Below are 13,095 nucleotides of genomic sequence, written 5' to 3'. Positions count from 1 at the left end.
GGCGGTATGTGCCGAGCCGAGGGGGAGGGACCTAAGGAAGATGTAGTCTCCGTCGGGACCGTGGTATGTGTCCGGTCGATGTGAGAGTTCTTCCGGGGTTGTGCTGCGTGTGTGCGTGTGTTTCTCCATGTATGTGTTTGAGTAGTTGAGTTGAATAAAGCCAAGATACAGGCGTTCGTGCGCCGCGGCGTTCGTCGTCGGAAAAAGTCATGGTGTCTCCTTCATCTACCTCTGTCCGGTGTTTGTCGCTGGAGGATTTGTCCCAACATGTAACTATTTAAAAGTGCAAGTAGCAGCGTGCTAACTCATAGCGTTGCCTATTACATTGCATGTTTCACGTGCACGCCAGATAACCAATGAAAGATGATCATAAACCATAAACCATGTGAAAAGCTAGCTGTTATAAGTTGTCGATATGTTTTTTTTTCAGAAAATAGGCTTTCTTTCGGCTTTATAGTTAAAACAAGAACCTGGCAAGGTTCACAAAAGTTACAAAATCCAACATAAACTTGTTACGGCCATACCATTTGGTTTTTGAAAAAAGGGCCACAACATTAGAGCCCAAAAACGAAAGCCAAGAGGAAACTTTGCGTGATGTAGCACGACTTGTTTCTAGTGGTCCTTTCCATGCTCCGCCACCACGTGGTGCAATCTCTGTCTTGTTCGAGCACATGCCAAACAGTTCTCTTGTGATCACCCGATATATTTCGGACCGGACCGGAAGGCGTTGTCCTCTGGCAATGGGACCTGGCCCGAAGCCTTATCTGACACTTGGGTGTCTGCCATAAAGGAAGCCAATATGGCCAAACTGCCAATGTTACCTGAGAAATGAAAGACCTTGCACCGCGAGCCAATATGGATAACTTGAAGTGTACAACAATTTCCCTGGTAAGTCCATGCAATTGGGAAGTATCTGAGAGAGAAAGAGTGTACCTAGAAGGTAGGCACTTTGTGTCATGCATGATGATGATTATCTTCTCCTTTGTTTAATGCGGCCCAATGGGTTTGATTGATCAGGAACAGTTTATGTGTGCCACTGGATTCACACCCCATAAGACATATGCACCTTTAATTGGCTCCCAGCTTCCTTGTTAGCACTATATAATTATAAACCCATCCAAGCTCTAGTTCCCTTCAAGCTTTCAAGCAAAAACATCAATTCAAGTAGTAAGCTGGTAGTTCTTCTCTCCCCAAAGAACCATCTATACAAGGGAGAGGGAATCTTGAAGCCCAACTATCATCCTAGCTAGCTAGCTTGGTAGAACTGTCTCACTTTGATCTCCTTCTCAACTCCAATTAAGATCTTGCAATGGGTGGTGTCTCTCTTCAGCACCCATGGGCCTTTGCCTTTGGCCTCCTAGGTATATTGCTGTCCACCTCAATAGATGCTTTTGAAACTTCTATCTTGCAAGAGTTCTTACTTATGTCCATTTATTTTATTTCCATCTTTGTTTGCTAGGTTTGCGAGAACTATTGATCACTCCCAAAACTAATATTTCCTCCTGTAGTAGTATTCTGAGCATCCAGGATAAATACATACATATGTAGCAAGTTAGTGCAGATTGCTCCATGGGATGCATGCGATCCTTCCTCTTTTGAGTATGCTAGTTAGTGATCCTTCCTCTTTTGTTCCCCATTAGCATATTTTTGTAGCGCTCCCCCCCTCCTCCCGACATTCCCCCTCCCGGCGTTTATTAATTATTTTGTGTGTAAAGTAGAAGAGGTGTGAGGTGTATATATATGGTGGCGGAACTAACAGAAAATGCTGAAAAAAAAGGGAAAGACAGATGTAAACTAAAGGGCTACAAGTTACACATTTGCTTATGGTCTAGCGTGACACCTCACCGTTATCTCCCACACAAGAAACTACCCATTAAGTGGGGATTGTGTAACGTACGTACGTGTCTCCTTGTTCTTGCTGGCTAACTGTCGTATTGCTTTCTGCCTGCAGGCAACGTCATCTCCTTCATGACCTACCTGGCTCCACTGTAAGCGTCTCTATCACACCCAACACCGTTTCTCTCTTTCTTAGCTTAGCTGCATGTAAAATTAACGGTGGTGCATGCAGGCCGACGTTCTACCGGATCTACCGGAGCAAGTCGACTCAGGGGTTCCAGTCGGTCCCGTACGTGGTGGCGCTCTTTAGCGCGATGCTGTGGATCTACTATGCTCTTCTCAAGTCCAACGAGTGTCTCCTCATCACCATCAACTCCGCCGGCTGCATCATCGAGACCATCTACATCGTCATCTACCTCACCTACGCACCAAAGCAAGCCAAGGTACTCATTCACCCGCACCTCAACTGCAATTTTTTTCCTTTAAACAGACGATAAAATTTTGGTCTCAACATCGATTGATGAATACAGTCATATAAAAAAATATGAAATGTCCTTTATGGAGGAAAAATGTAGCTCAGGCAAAATTATGTGCATGGATGCAGCTCTTAAGGGCGAAGATCCTCTTCCCCCTGAATGTGGGCGTGTTCGGCCTCATCCTCCTCCTCACCCTGCTCTTGTCAGAGGGCGAGAAGCGCGTCGTCATGCTCGGGTGGGTCTGCGTCGGCTTCTCCGTCAGTGTCTTCATTGCGCCCCTCAGCATCATCGTGAGCACCCACCCATCCTATCCCATGTTAGTTTGCATTGATCCATCAAATAATTCTGACAAGTGTATTGTGCCTCAATCATCGCAGTGTCTTGTCGTGCGCACCCGAAGCGTAGAGTTCATTCCCTTTTCCCTCTCCCTCTCCCTCACCATTAGTGCCGTCGTATGGTTCCTCTACGGCCTCCTCATCAAGGACAAATACGTCGCTGTAAGCAAAATCAATTCGTAGCTAGATTTTTTTAGCAGAGCTTCTAATTTACTGACGCCAGCTCCTTTGGGTTTCCAGCTGCCCAACATTCTTGGGTTCGCCTTCGGTGTGATCCAGATGGGGCTCTATGCCGTCTACCGCAACACCACGCCCACAACAGCACCCAAGGACGTCGACGACCCCATGACTAACCATGGTACTACCGTCAAGGCGCCCGAGCACGTTGTCCACATCGCTAAGCTCGGCCCGGTGGCTGGCCTCGAGCTGAACACACACTATCCTGTCAAACCGGGGATGCCGCCACCGATGAAGGAGAACGGCAAGGCCCATGCCAGCGTCATGACCAAGGGGAGCGTTGACAAGGTTGACAAGGCAACGCACATCGAACAAGTCTAGGCAGTCAGGGGTTCAAGCCATGGATGTATGAGTGCACCTAAGCCATGACGGCCGGGCAAACAAGGCAGAGAAAAATGCATGCGCGGGGGCTCGTGATTCCACTGTTGACGTTCCATTAGATGCTCGAGGTAGTTATTTTATTCTGGTTGTATTCATTAGTACATCCATCAATCACTTCCATGCAATGGTCTTATTATAAAAGCTGCCATTTTCTCCTGAATCATATTACTACCTCCCTCGTCCTGCTTTATTGATCCCCTTAGTATTTTATGCCATATTTTAACCATGGATTTAATTAAAAAATGTTAATGCATGTCATAAAAAATATATCTTTAAAAATTATGTTCAAATACGAATCGAGCAATATAATTTTTATGACATGTATAAACACTTTGTCAGTTAAATATATGGTCAAATTTTGACAAAAAATACTAAGAGAATCAATAAAACATGACTGAGGTAGTACAAAACTAGAAGCGGCCGTGCACCTTGGAAGAAATATTTAATACAGTCATAATCAACATTAACTCTTCCGTATCCCCATTTGTTCGATTCCCAACCTCATCAGGTTGCCTGTAGTGGGTAGTATTATAAGTTAGTATCATGCATTTGGTACTGTGTATGATACTACCTCGGCAATGCATAGTATTAGATTAGTATCTTAGATAACCTTATTTATTGCCACGCAAGACATATAGTAATGTAGTATTTATTTCGATACGGTATCATTATATGATACTTAACCCTCTCTTTCTTCATTTAGTTCTATGTCACCTCATCAAAATTTCCTAGTTTGAATGCATGACACTAGCTATGATACTCCCATTATGGGTAAGCTTATTTACATGGATCAAAAAAGCCTTTATAAGACTTTGTTTATAGTTAGTAGAAGAGCTGCTAAATGTCCATTAAGAAGAAGAAGGCGATGACTTAGTCGTACAAAGATCCTATTATCAAAAGAAAATAAATGAGCCTCCCTACATGAACAAAAATGCAACTTGATACAACCTAGGGTAGTAGAGCTTTGTATATAGCCCTAAGGAACCAAGATCATATCAACCTTGGTCAAAGGGGGATTCGGCAGCCAACAAGCATCCAGTGTGCTACCTGGTACCTAATCCAGACATGAGTTTCTTCAACAGAGAGTGCCCCATGCTTGAAGATTCTATCGCCAGGGCCTTGGTCCCCATTTTAGCATTAGGCCCAGCCTTGGCGTGTAGAGATTAAAGCTAGTTGATCAGATCCTCGCCAGTCCAACAAATGACATCTCAAAGGAAGGAAGGGCCGTAGCACCAACAACGACACTCCACAGTGGCCGCGACCAATGGCAGTCCAGGAGAAGGTGAGATGCAGTTTAGAGAATACTCAAAGAGAGAGGGAAGAGATAGTTGTTGTCCCAGCCACAAAAAAGGTGCTGGTAAGTAGTGAGTATCTTTCATTGAAGAACCATCCAGATAAAAAGTTCTCACTTAGACTGCGCCCAGGCCCATGAAATCGAAGAGTAGAATGGACCGTTTGTTTGCCTAGCAAATTGCAGGTGATGCGTCGACCAAGAGGAGAAAATGCTAGAGCTACAGGTATTCCAGATGATGGAGTCCATCAAGTTATTGTCCAGCACCACCGTGTCAACTAAGGATGTCAAGTCAATAAGCTCCTGAAGCATCCCCTCCACAATACTGAACTGGAGATCATTGTTCCAGCGCTCATTGGCGGGATCATCCCCCACAGAACAGTTCTTTCGTGGCGACTAAAGAGGGAGGGTGCGATATCCTGAGTAGCCACACATCCTTCAAGAAGATGGCAGTACGTCTGTAGACAAATGTCATCATAGTAGTAGGCGCAAAAAATGTGAAATCATAACCCTCAGATGGTTTGTGTAGGCCAAAACCGAGATTGGGTGGTGTCCTCCAAATTTAAAGATGGAACACCATTGACCATTATCATAGATGAAGACGAATTGATGATCTTGTCCATGCACTAACATGTAGTCTAGTGGCTGTAGCAACCTTAGTAGCACCTCAGGTCCCGGGTTCGATTCCCGTTGGGAGTGGATTTAAAGAGCTCCGGATAAAACTTTCCAAAAGAAAGCACTGCGGGGATATTGTCCTACAGTAACTTGTGAAAAAGAGCCATCGCTTTGTTCGCATAAGAAGATACCCCCGCGTCAAAAGTATTTGCAATGTCCAGCTTCAAAAGAATGATTGGGATGCGACCACGGTGTAAGTTCTTGACTAGATTTTTGAATTACCTTGCATGCAACTTCCTTCGGTGAAAGCACCCTGACAGCTGGAGACCAGCATCTCAAGCTTAGGGGCAAGTCTATGAGCAAGCTACTTCATGACAATCTTCAGAAGATTATGGATGAGATTGATCGATTTGTAGTCAGTGATCGACACTGGATCTGACTTCTTTGGAATCAATTAAATAATAGTCATTAATTTTGTGCAGGGCTGTGCCACAAAGACAAATGGTATTGAATACAAACAGAAGGTCGTCTTTCACCATCTCCAAACAAGAGAGTAGAAAGAACCAGCCAGTCAATCCGGGACTAGAGCCTTATCCGTAGGCATATCCCAGGTTGCCTCTTTAATATCCTCCAAGAAAAAATGTGCCTCTAGACTGTCGAGCTAAACTGACAATAAATTAGTGGCCTCCAAGAAGATTTACCAATGATCTTGGTGAAATAATCTTCGACAGCTGACAGGATGTGCACGCGATCAGTGTGGATATTTCCTTGGTTATCCGGCATGGCATGAATAGCATTATGGTGACCTCTTGAATTTTGATGCATGAAAAAGGATTTCGACCTAGAGATGTCGGCCCTTAGCCATTAGATATGAGCCAGCTGGTGCTACTTAAACCGGAGCAGCACTGCAAGACTCAACACAGGAGACTTGAGAGTGGAACACAACTGGGATTCTTGGGAAGTTAGCGGTTTTTGGTTCTGAACACAACCGAACCCAAGGATGATCTCTTCAGCAAGCTGAAGTTGCATGTCAAGGTTCACAACTACAAGTTCATCATACGCAAGATATATTCAATGTATAACAGTTGCACATGGTCTGAGCGAAAATGCATTGCAGCTCTCAGGTGCCTCACACCCCTATGTGAGTATAGCATTAAAAAATATCAGAAAATTTCAAAAATAATAATGAAATTTTAGGATATCAAACCTAGCTGCCCATTGTACACCCATATTCAGTTTCTTTGTAGTCCAGAAGGCACACTACATTTAAGTAAGGACATAATGTGCACTGCTTGTTATACCTAAGCGATTCATCTGTCTTCCACTGTGATCGAATAAAGAATTTGACTAATAGGGCGCGTAATCCTAATTCCTTCCAATCATCTTATAGATAAGCCATGTGAGGTGTCGATTGAGTTTCCAGTTCAAAGCTTTTAAACTCAAAAGCTTACACAAAAGGTGCATCTGTGGCATAGTGGACGATTCAGACAATTCACTCTATACCCACTACAGAAAAAACAACATTAAAATTCTGATCGCAATCTCTCTCCTAGAGTTTCATATTGTCAACACAAATCGTCTTCCAAGAAAGTTCGCATGGATGTCTCTTTCTCAGGTTCTTGTATGTTGCTCTTCTTAATACTAATCTGTTAACCATGAGAGCGCACCACTAAAGGCACTTCCATCAAGCCAAAAAAGCTCGTGGCAGAAACATCTATGAAACAAAGGTGCACAAATTTGGTACATCCTTTGAGATGCATTTTTCTATAAATCAGTTTAAGGCTCGGTATGATCCAGGTGTACGTACGGAAACATGACACCTTTGCTAATGGGGTGGATGACATCTTTTTGTGGAAAACCATAACATCTCAATGTACTTTTCGGGAATCTGAATATAAACATTGATCGTCGATCCACAGTGCTTTAGCACTTACGAAAATCCAAAAGGCACACTATATTATGGCAGACATGATAAGCAATTCGCAGTGACAATGTCCTTGTTGTAAATCATACTACGTGACATTCTAGCCATATACATAGTCAATGGCCTAATCTTGGACGACACACGTGTAACATCCCAAATTTTCAATTTTGGATGTTAATAGAATCATCTCATATGTACAATCTTTTTTGAGAATTTTGGATATGTCTCATATGCATATTTGGCTCTTCAAAAACATTTTGAGGATTATTATAAATCTAGAAATATTTTAAGGCAATTAATATTATTAATATTATTATAGTTTGACATAAAATAAATTTAAAAACATGAATTTAAGCTGGAAATAATTTCCTAGGTTTTATAATATTATTATTGTTTTACAAAATTAGTAATTAGGGTTTTCCAGAATTGAAATAGTAGTTTGCTAAATACATTTTCTTGTGTAAAATAAATTATGAGGATATTGAAAATAGCTGCCAGCCAGGTTGAAACGACCTTGGCCCATATAACCTACCATGAACATCGTCTGCCTTTAGCCCCTACCGACCATGAAATCAAAATCCTCAGTCAACCCGGGGCCGCGCTTCATCTTCTTTCTACCAAGAAGCTTCGCTCATATCTAAATGTTGCGCCAAATGCGGACAAAATTGTAGTGACATTGATCTCCCCCGCCCTAGTGTAGGATGATGCACTATAAATACCCAAGAGCACTTCGTAGATTCCAAACCAAACCCCAAATTGTCATGCCTAGAAGCTGTGCCACCACCTTTCCAAAGTCAGGTAGTCAACCTCTCCTTTCCGAGCACCCCCATTTGGCCATCTGGGCTCGAGATTGGATACAATAATCAAGCGAACCGGTACAATAAAAAAACCATATATCTTGGATCTAACAGCCGGAATTAGATATTTCTGATTGAATTGGTATCGACATATTAGAAGTGCCACGCCACATTTTATTTTCCGTTTCTTTGTCTTATTTTTTAGTAACCGTAGATCTCACATTCGATGATCCAGGTTGAACCACGTGACCCCTTAAACCCTAAAACTAATAAACCATCTACCTTTTTACCTTCAACTCCGATTGCTATGAGACTCTAAATTATTCATTGTGATATCCTCTATCATGTGATACAAAAATATTAAACCTTAAACTTTACAAAATTTGGACAAATTCGAATTTGAAACCAAACTCTCTTTTGATCATAAGTTGAGATCTATAGCTCCTTTTCAAGTGACTCAATTTCCATTGTGATCTGCTAGTAGAATCCCAACCAGTAGACACTAGAGAAATCCAGTCTTTACTATGGACGTGTTGGGTTTGATTCGCTATGGCAACACTAACAAATTAAGACTTGACCTACCGAATCCGTGTACGTTCTAGACAACCAGGATATGGCCACCTTCCTCGACATAACACCATCATATGTTCCCATAACACATATTGGCAACTAGCTACTCTCTCCACCCCAATACGTGTCTAAACTTTAGTATAGTTGAGATATTATTTTGGGACGATGGGAGTAGAAACCAGCATAGTGAAATTTGCCCTCAAATATGGGACAAGTTCATGTTTGGTATCTCAAGGGCATGTGAAGTGGAAGCAGCCAAGCATGCATGCATCATAAGGCACTAGCCAGGGAAGATGAGGCAGGGTGTCCCAAGATATTGCAAAAGTAATTTGGCATTAAAATATTGGCGTGGATAACCAAATGATGCAAGGTGCAGCCGAAAGAGTACCGATGCACACAACATAATTCATGGCCCCTGGCCATATAATTATCTCGCATGCACTCTCCCTTTTAGCAAAATGTGTTTCGGGTTATTATATGATAGTGCACGATTTTTGCAAACATGGGCACGTCACTTGTTGTGATTACGAGATATGTATGACTAACTTTGGAGTGGTAGGAAGAAAGATAAAGGTGGTAAAGGATCAACACACTTTGGTTAGGCGATTGTGATAATGCTAATCGCTGACGGGTGGAAGCAGCTGCAACACGCTCTACTAAAGTGGGCTGGCTAATTTGTTCTTTTTCCCTTTCTATTTTTTTTATACCATCCTGACTTTTATCAATCGGAGATATCAGGTATGCATGAAGATGATAAAATAAAAATAATAATTGGGGCAAGTTTTGTTCAGGATCGACATGCTACATATGATCTGATTGTTTCACTATTAATTAGTACCATCAGACTTATAGTACCTATGAGAAATGCCGATTTCTCTGCTAAACTATGAAATTATAACACACTTATCTAAACAGGAACTGGTAATTTTTCGTATTTGATGAGCTCATTTGTCCAAATATAATAAGAGACATGTGGTTATAGGAGCAGTCTTTTTCGTTCAGTAATCTAAGACTTGCATTTGACCATTTCTACACAACTCTGTGGGCATATATGCTTTAGTCGTTGCATTGTTAACTTGGAGTAATATAAAAACTTCTCACCAAGTGGATCAACTCAACCGCTAATGTTCTGTCAACATAGGAGATCACGCGCTTTAAATCACGAACATCTTTTTTGTATTGTCTGCTACAAAGGAAAACAAGCTTTTGCTTCAATTATTTCCTAGTGGACCAAAGACTGTCTGGTGCACAACCAAGGCTTTTCCTGATCTACCTATTTCTGAAATAACAACTCTAGAAATATTTATGAGAAAAAAGTCATGTTGGACATATATGTCTTTTAAAAAACCTAGTTTTATGTACATGTTGTAAAAAAAAAGTAGTCTTATTTGTACATTACTTATGCTGGGCGCAGTTTCAGCATATGTTTGTTCCCAGCGGACTGAAGCGCAAACTGAACATAACTAAAATGGTTAGATTTGTTGCGGTAGAACATGCCTACATGGGTTCAGGTCCTAAACTTTGCACGGGTGTTTGCATTCCATTGTATTTATTGCAGGATTTTTGGCACTAACCTTTTTCTGGTAGGTGACATTGACAGAGAGGTGCTATGATGACTTTGTCTTTATTTGCGGGCTAAGTATCTACGAACTGTGCTCATAAGAGCAGGGTACGCGTACTATTCATAAAATGAATGTATGTGCGTGTATGTAAGCGTCTATATCTGTATTCATGGTGTTACCCCTCTCTCTCTCTCTCTCTTACTGAGATAAGCTTTTGGAGATACTTGTGTGGCGCTCATGCTTCTGGAAATATTCTTCCAATGCTGTTTCAGAGCAGTTTACGCGCCTTCCTAGAAGACGATGATATTTACATTGCTCATTGCTTAATCGCAATCTCCAGCCTGTCTGAACATGCCAATGGACAATTCAGTACGCTTGGACCACCATTTACATTGGAATATCTTGCACTACCTTTTGTTAATATCTTAATTATTGGCATTATGAGGCCATGACGCCGGTCCTTTAGTGAATCTTTGCGGGGCAGCCACTGAACTTTTTGTATATTTTGAAGTCACTCTCAGAGGTTAATGCTTTAAAAAATAGAGATAAGTATACTTTTCATACTTATCTCTATTTTTTAAAGCATCAAGACCGCTCAAAACCGCTCAAAACCAGGACCGCTCAAAGACCGCTCAAAACCACGAGAAAGCACCAAGACCGCTCAAAACCGAGACCAGGGACGAATCTTGTCCGGTTTCAGCAGTTGTGGGTGCAAGTTGTCCGGTTTCGAAGATGAGGGGCCAAATCTAGACTTCGTCAAAAGTTGAGGGACGAAAAGTATATTTATCTCTATTTTTTAAAGCATTAACCTCTGAGAGTGACTTCAAAATGTCACATATTTGAATCCCTTCCGCGGAAGTGTATAGCTAGGATCGTTGTAGACCAGCCTTTTTTATCCGCCACTCACCGGCGCATACTACCGCAAATACCTCTCCCGAGAATATTCGCCCGTTCAGGATCTTCTTCATGTCTTGACCTGAAATAATTATGTTTTGCTGAGACGGGACATTGGTTTAATTGCAGCTAGCTCGTGAACGCAATGAATCTGGACATGCAGTGATCTAAGTTACTCAGCTGGAAGGGGCATTTTTTAGCTAGCTAGTTGCCGTACACGAGAAAGCTGCTACTGCTCGACCATCCTTTGTTTTCTTTTTCTTTCTTTTCTTGCTAATGACCATCCGTTGCTAGTTGGCCGAAGTTTCTACGTTGCTTCTGCAGGCAGGCATTGATGAACCATGGAAAACAAATTGGTTTTAGCAGCCATGTCACCTTTTAGCAGCCATGTGCAGTGCGAAATGGCATCATCTAGTACGTTCGAAGGGGTACAATTTAGCCGGCAAAGCATGCAAAACCAATGAAGACTAGGACCAATTTGTAGATGCACGCAAACCTCATAGTCCCCTAGAAACCACCTGAGTAAGTGTACGCTAATGGCGTAAGCCTGGCGGCTATCTATTGCATGCACAATCTGGAAAACCATGGACGATGGAAAATACACCCCAGATGTGGGAAATAATGTGCATATGGCCGTGTTTCTGACCAGATGGCACACCAACACCAACAACAGAGATCAGATACCTTTTCCTAAAAGGAAAAGGAAAACATGGTGAGCCGTTCTTTGCTTCTCTCAAGTTCCAATGGATGTTTTCCTTACACAATCATGATCATGAGGCCAAAGCTTTTTACACAATCAATCAACCCATGGTCAAAAAGTGCTACCGTGCAGCCTCCGCCTTACGTACTGCATTACGTTAAATACCTTCTTAATTTGCTTTTATCCGTTACAGTAGGAAACTTTGTATCATTAAATCAGGAGTAACTGAGCAGCTTGTTTATGTGTGTCGCCGAAGCCTTCCAACATCGATCGTGGAACCAAGCATAGGGGGTAATACTAACATATACAGCTCATACATACATGTTGCTTCTTTTTTTCTTGTGGGGAGATACGTGTTGTTTCAGCTGCCCTAAATAACTGCCTTCCGACGGACACGACATTCAAGTATGCAACCGTGCAAATAACCGCTTGATAACTCCCAATGTTACATACATGTTTGACATGTGTGCCTGATTACCGGTGGAAGATGGCAGTTATATGTTCGTGACATGATTATATAAAAAAAGAGGGTTTCAGCTCCCTTTAGAGATAAAGCAAGTACGGATCAAGTTTCACATGAAATAGAAGGTCCAACATAAACATGTTGGGGCCACATCACAAGAGAGGCCTAAAACAAAAGAACAGAGATAAAACAGCTAGGCAGAAGTAGCCCGGACGCGAGAGCGCAGCCACTGGATATCTTTTGATATTTCAGTTCCTTATGTTTTGAGAGAAATGACAAGTAGAAAATTTGCTCAAGCTGTTGTCTTTTAACTCAATCGAAACTATGAGAACACAGAATGATAAGGGAAGATTAAGAATTACAAATTCCATGTGTATTTATGTACATACATGAGTGGCGGTGAAGTAGTTATTGCTGAACTTTACCATGATCTGCCATTAATCCAACTGATGTCTGCAAGTTATACATGATAATTGCTAAAAATATAAAAAGCTTTGGTTCTCATCTAATGATGTTTTTGTGGAAGACCAAATGCCATATGTTAAAGTTAACCAACCCTTAGAAGGCCATTCTTACAAAACATATAAAAAATACACACTGATCCTTGGGGAAATCGACAATGTCTTCCTCATACACTCGATGACAACAGATCATCAGCGAAGATCGATGCCACCTTTGGGCACCCCGAAAAACCATCAGAGCCGGAGAAACATTGTTCACACAGCGCTTGGGAGGTCGCCGATTGGAGTTAGAATATGACGGTGACAATGATCTGGCAAATAGAACACTGTCCGACAAGAAGGCGATGAAGAGAGTTGGACGACCACCCCAGATCTTGCCAGACTTACCTTGGGGGAAATGTACTGACAAGATCCTAGATGACACTGAAGTTGGCGGAATCGGAGACTGAGTCATAGAATCAATTCACCAAGGGACGTCGTCCATTCTGCCGAAAGACACCTTCAAAGACCAAATGCATGACACGAAGAGACAAACAAATCCACCGATCAAGAT

At 42.0% G+C, this 13,095-nt stretch overlaps 1 protein-coding gene across 1 annotated transcript; it reads left to right on the top strand.

Moving 5' to 3' along the window:
• Nucleotides 1-1,309: 1,309 nt before the first annotated feature.
• On the top strand, nt 1,310-3,205 carry LOC123140688 (bidirectional sugar transporter SWEET14-like). Its single transcript, XM_044559974.1, has 6 exons — nt 1,310-1,361; nt 1,952-1,988; nt 2,069-2,279; nt 2,441-2,602; nt 2,690-2,809; nt 2,888-3,205. Exons 1-6 carry the CDS (start codon nt 1,310-1,312, stop codon nt 3,203-3,205), a joined length of 900 nt encoding a protein of 299 aa, XP_044415909.1.
• Nucleotides 3,206-13,095: the final 9,890 nt, after the last annotated feature.

Source organism: Triticum aestivum, chromosome 6D, assembly GCF_018294505.1.
Source record: "Triticum aestivum cultivar Chinese Spring chromosome 6D, IWGSC CS RefSeq v2.1, whole genome shotgun sequence".
Lineage (NCBI taxonomy): Eukaryota > Viridiplantae > Streptophyta > Magnoliopsida > Poales > Poaceae > Triticum > Triticum aestivum.
The sequence above is the reverse complement of the archived record's forward strand: the minus strand, read 5'-3'. Positions and strand labels throughout refer to the sequence as shown.

Bases quoted from the DNA above. Each gene is read 5' to 3' on its own strand.
- LOC123140688 (XM_044559974.1), top strand. From the start codon at position 1,310: ATGGGTGGTGTCTCTCTTCAGCACCCATGGGCCTTTGCCTTTGGCCTC. The intron at 1,989-2,068 runs GTAAGCGTCTCT...TGGTGCATGCAG, and splicing joins ATGACCTACCTGGCTCCACT to GCCGACGTTCTACCGGATCT. The intron at 2,810-2,887 runs GTAAGCAAAATC...TTGGGTTTCCAG, and splicing joins TCAAGGACAAATACGTCGCT to CTGCCCAACATTCTTGGGTT.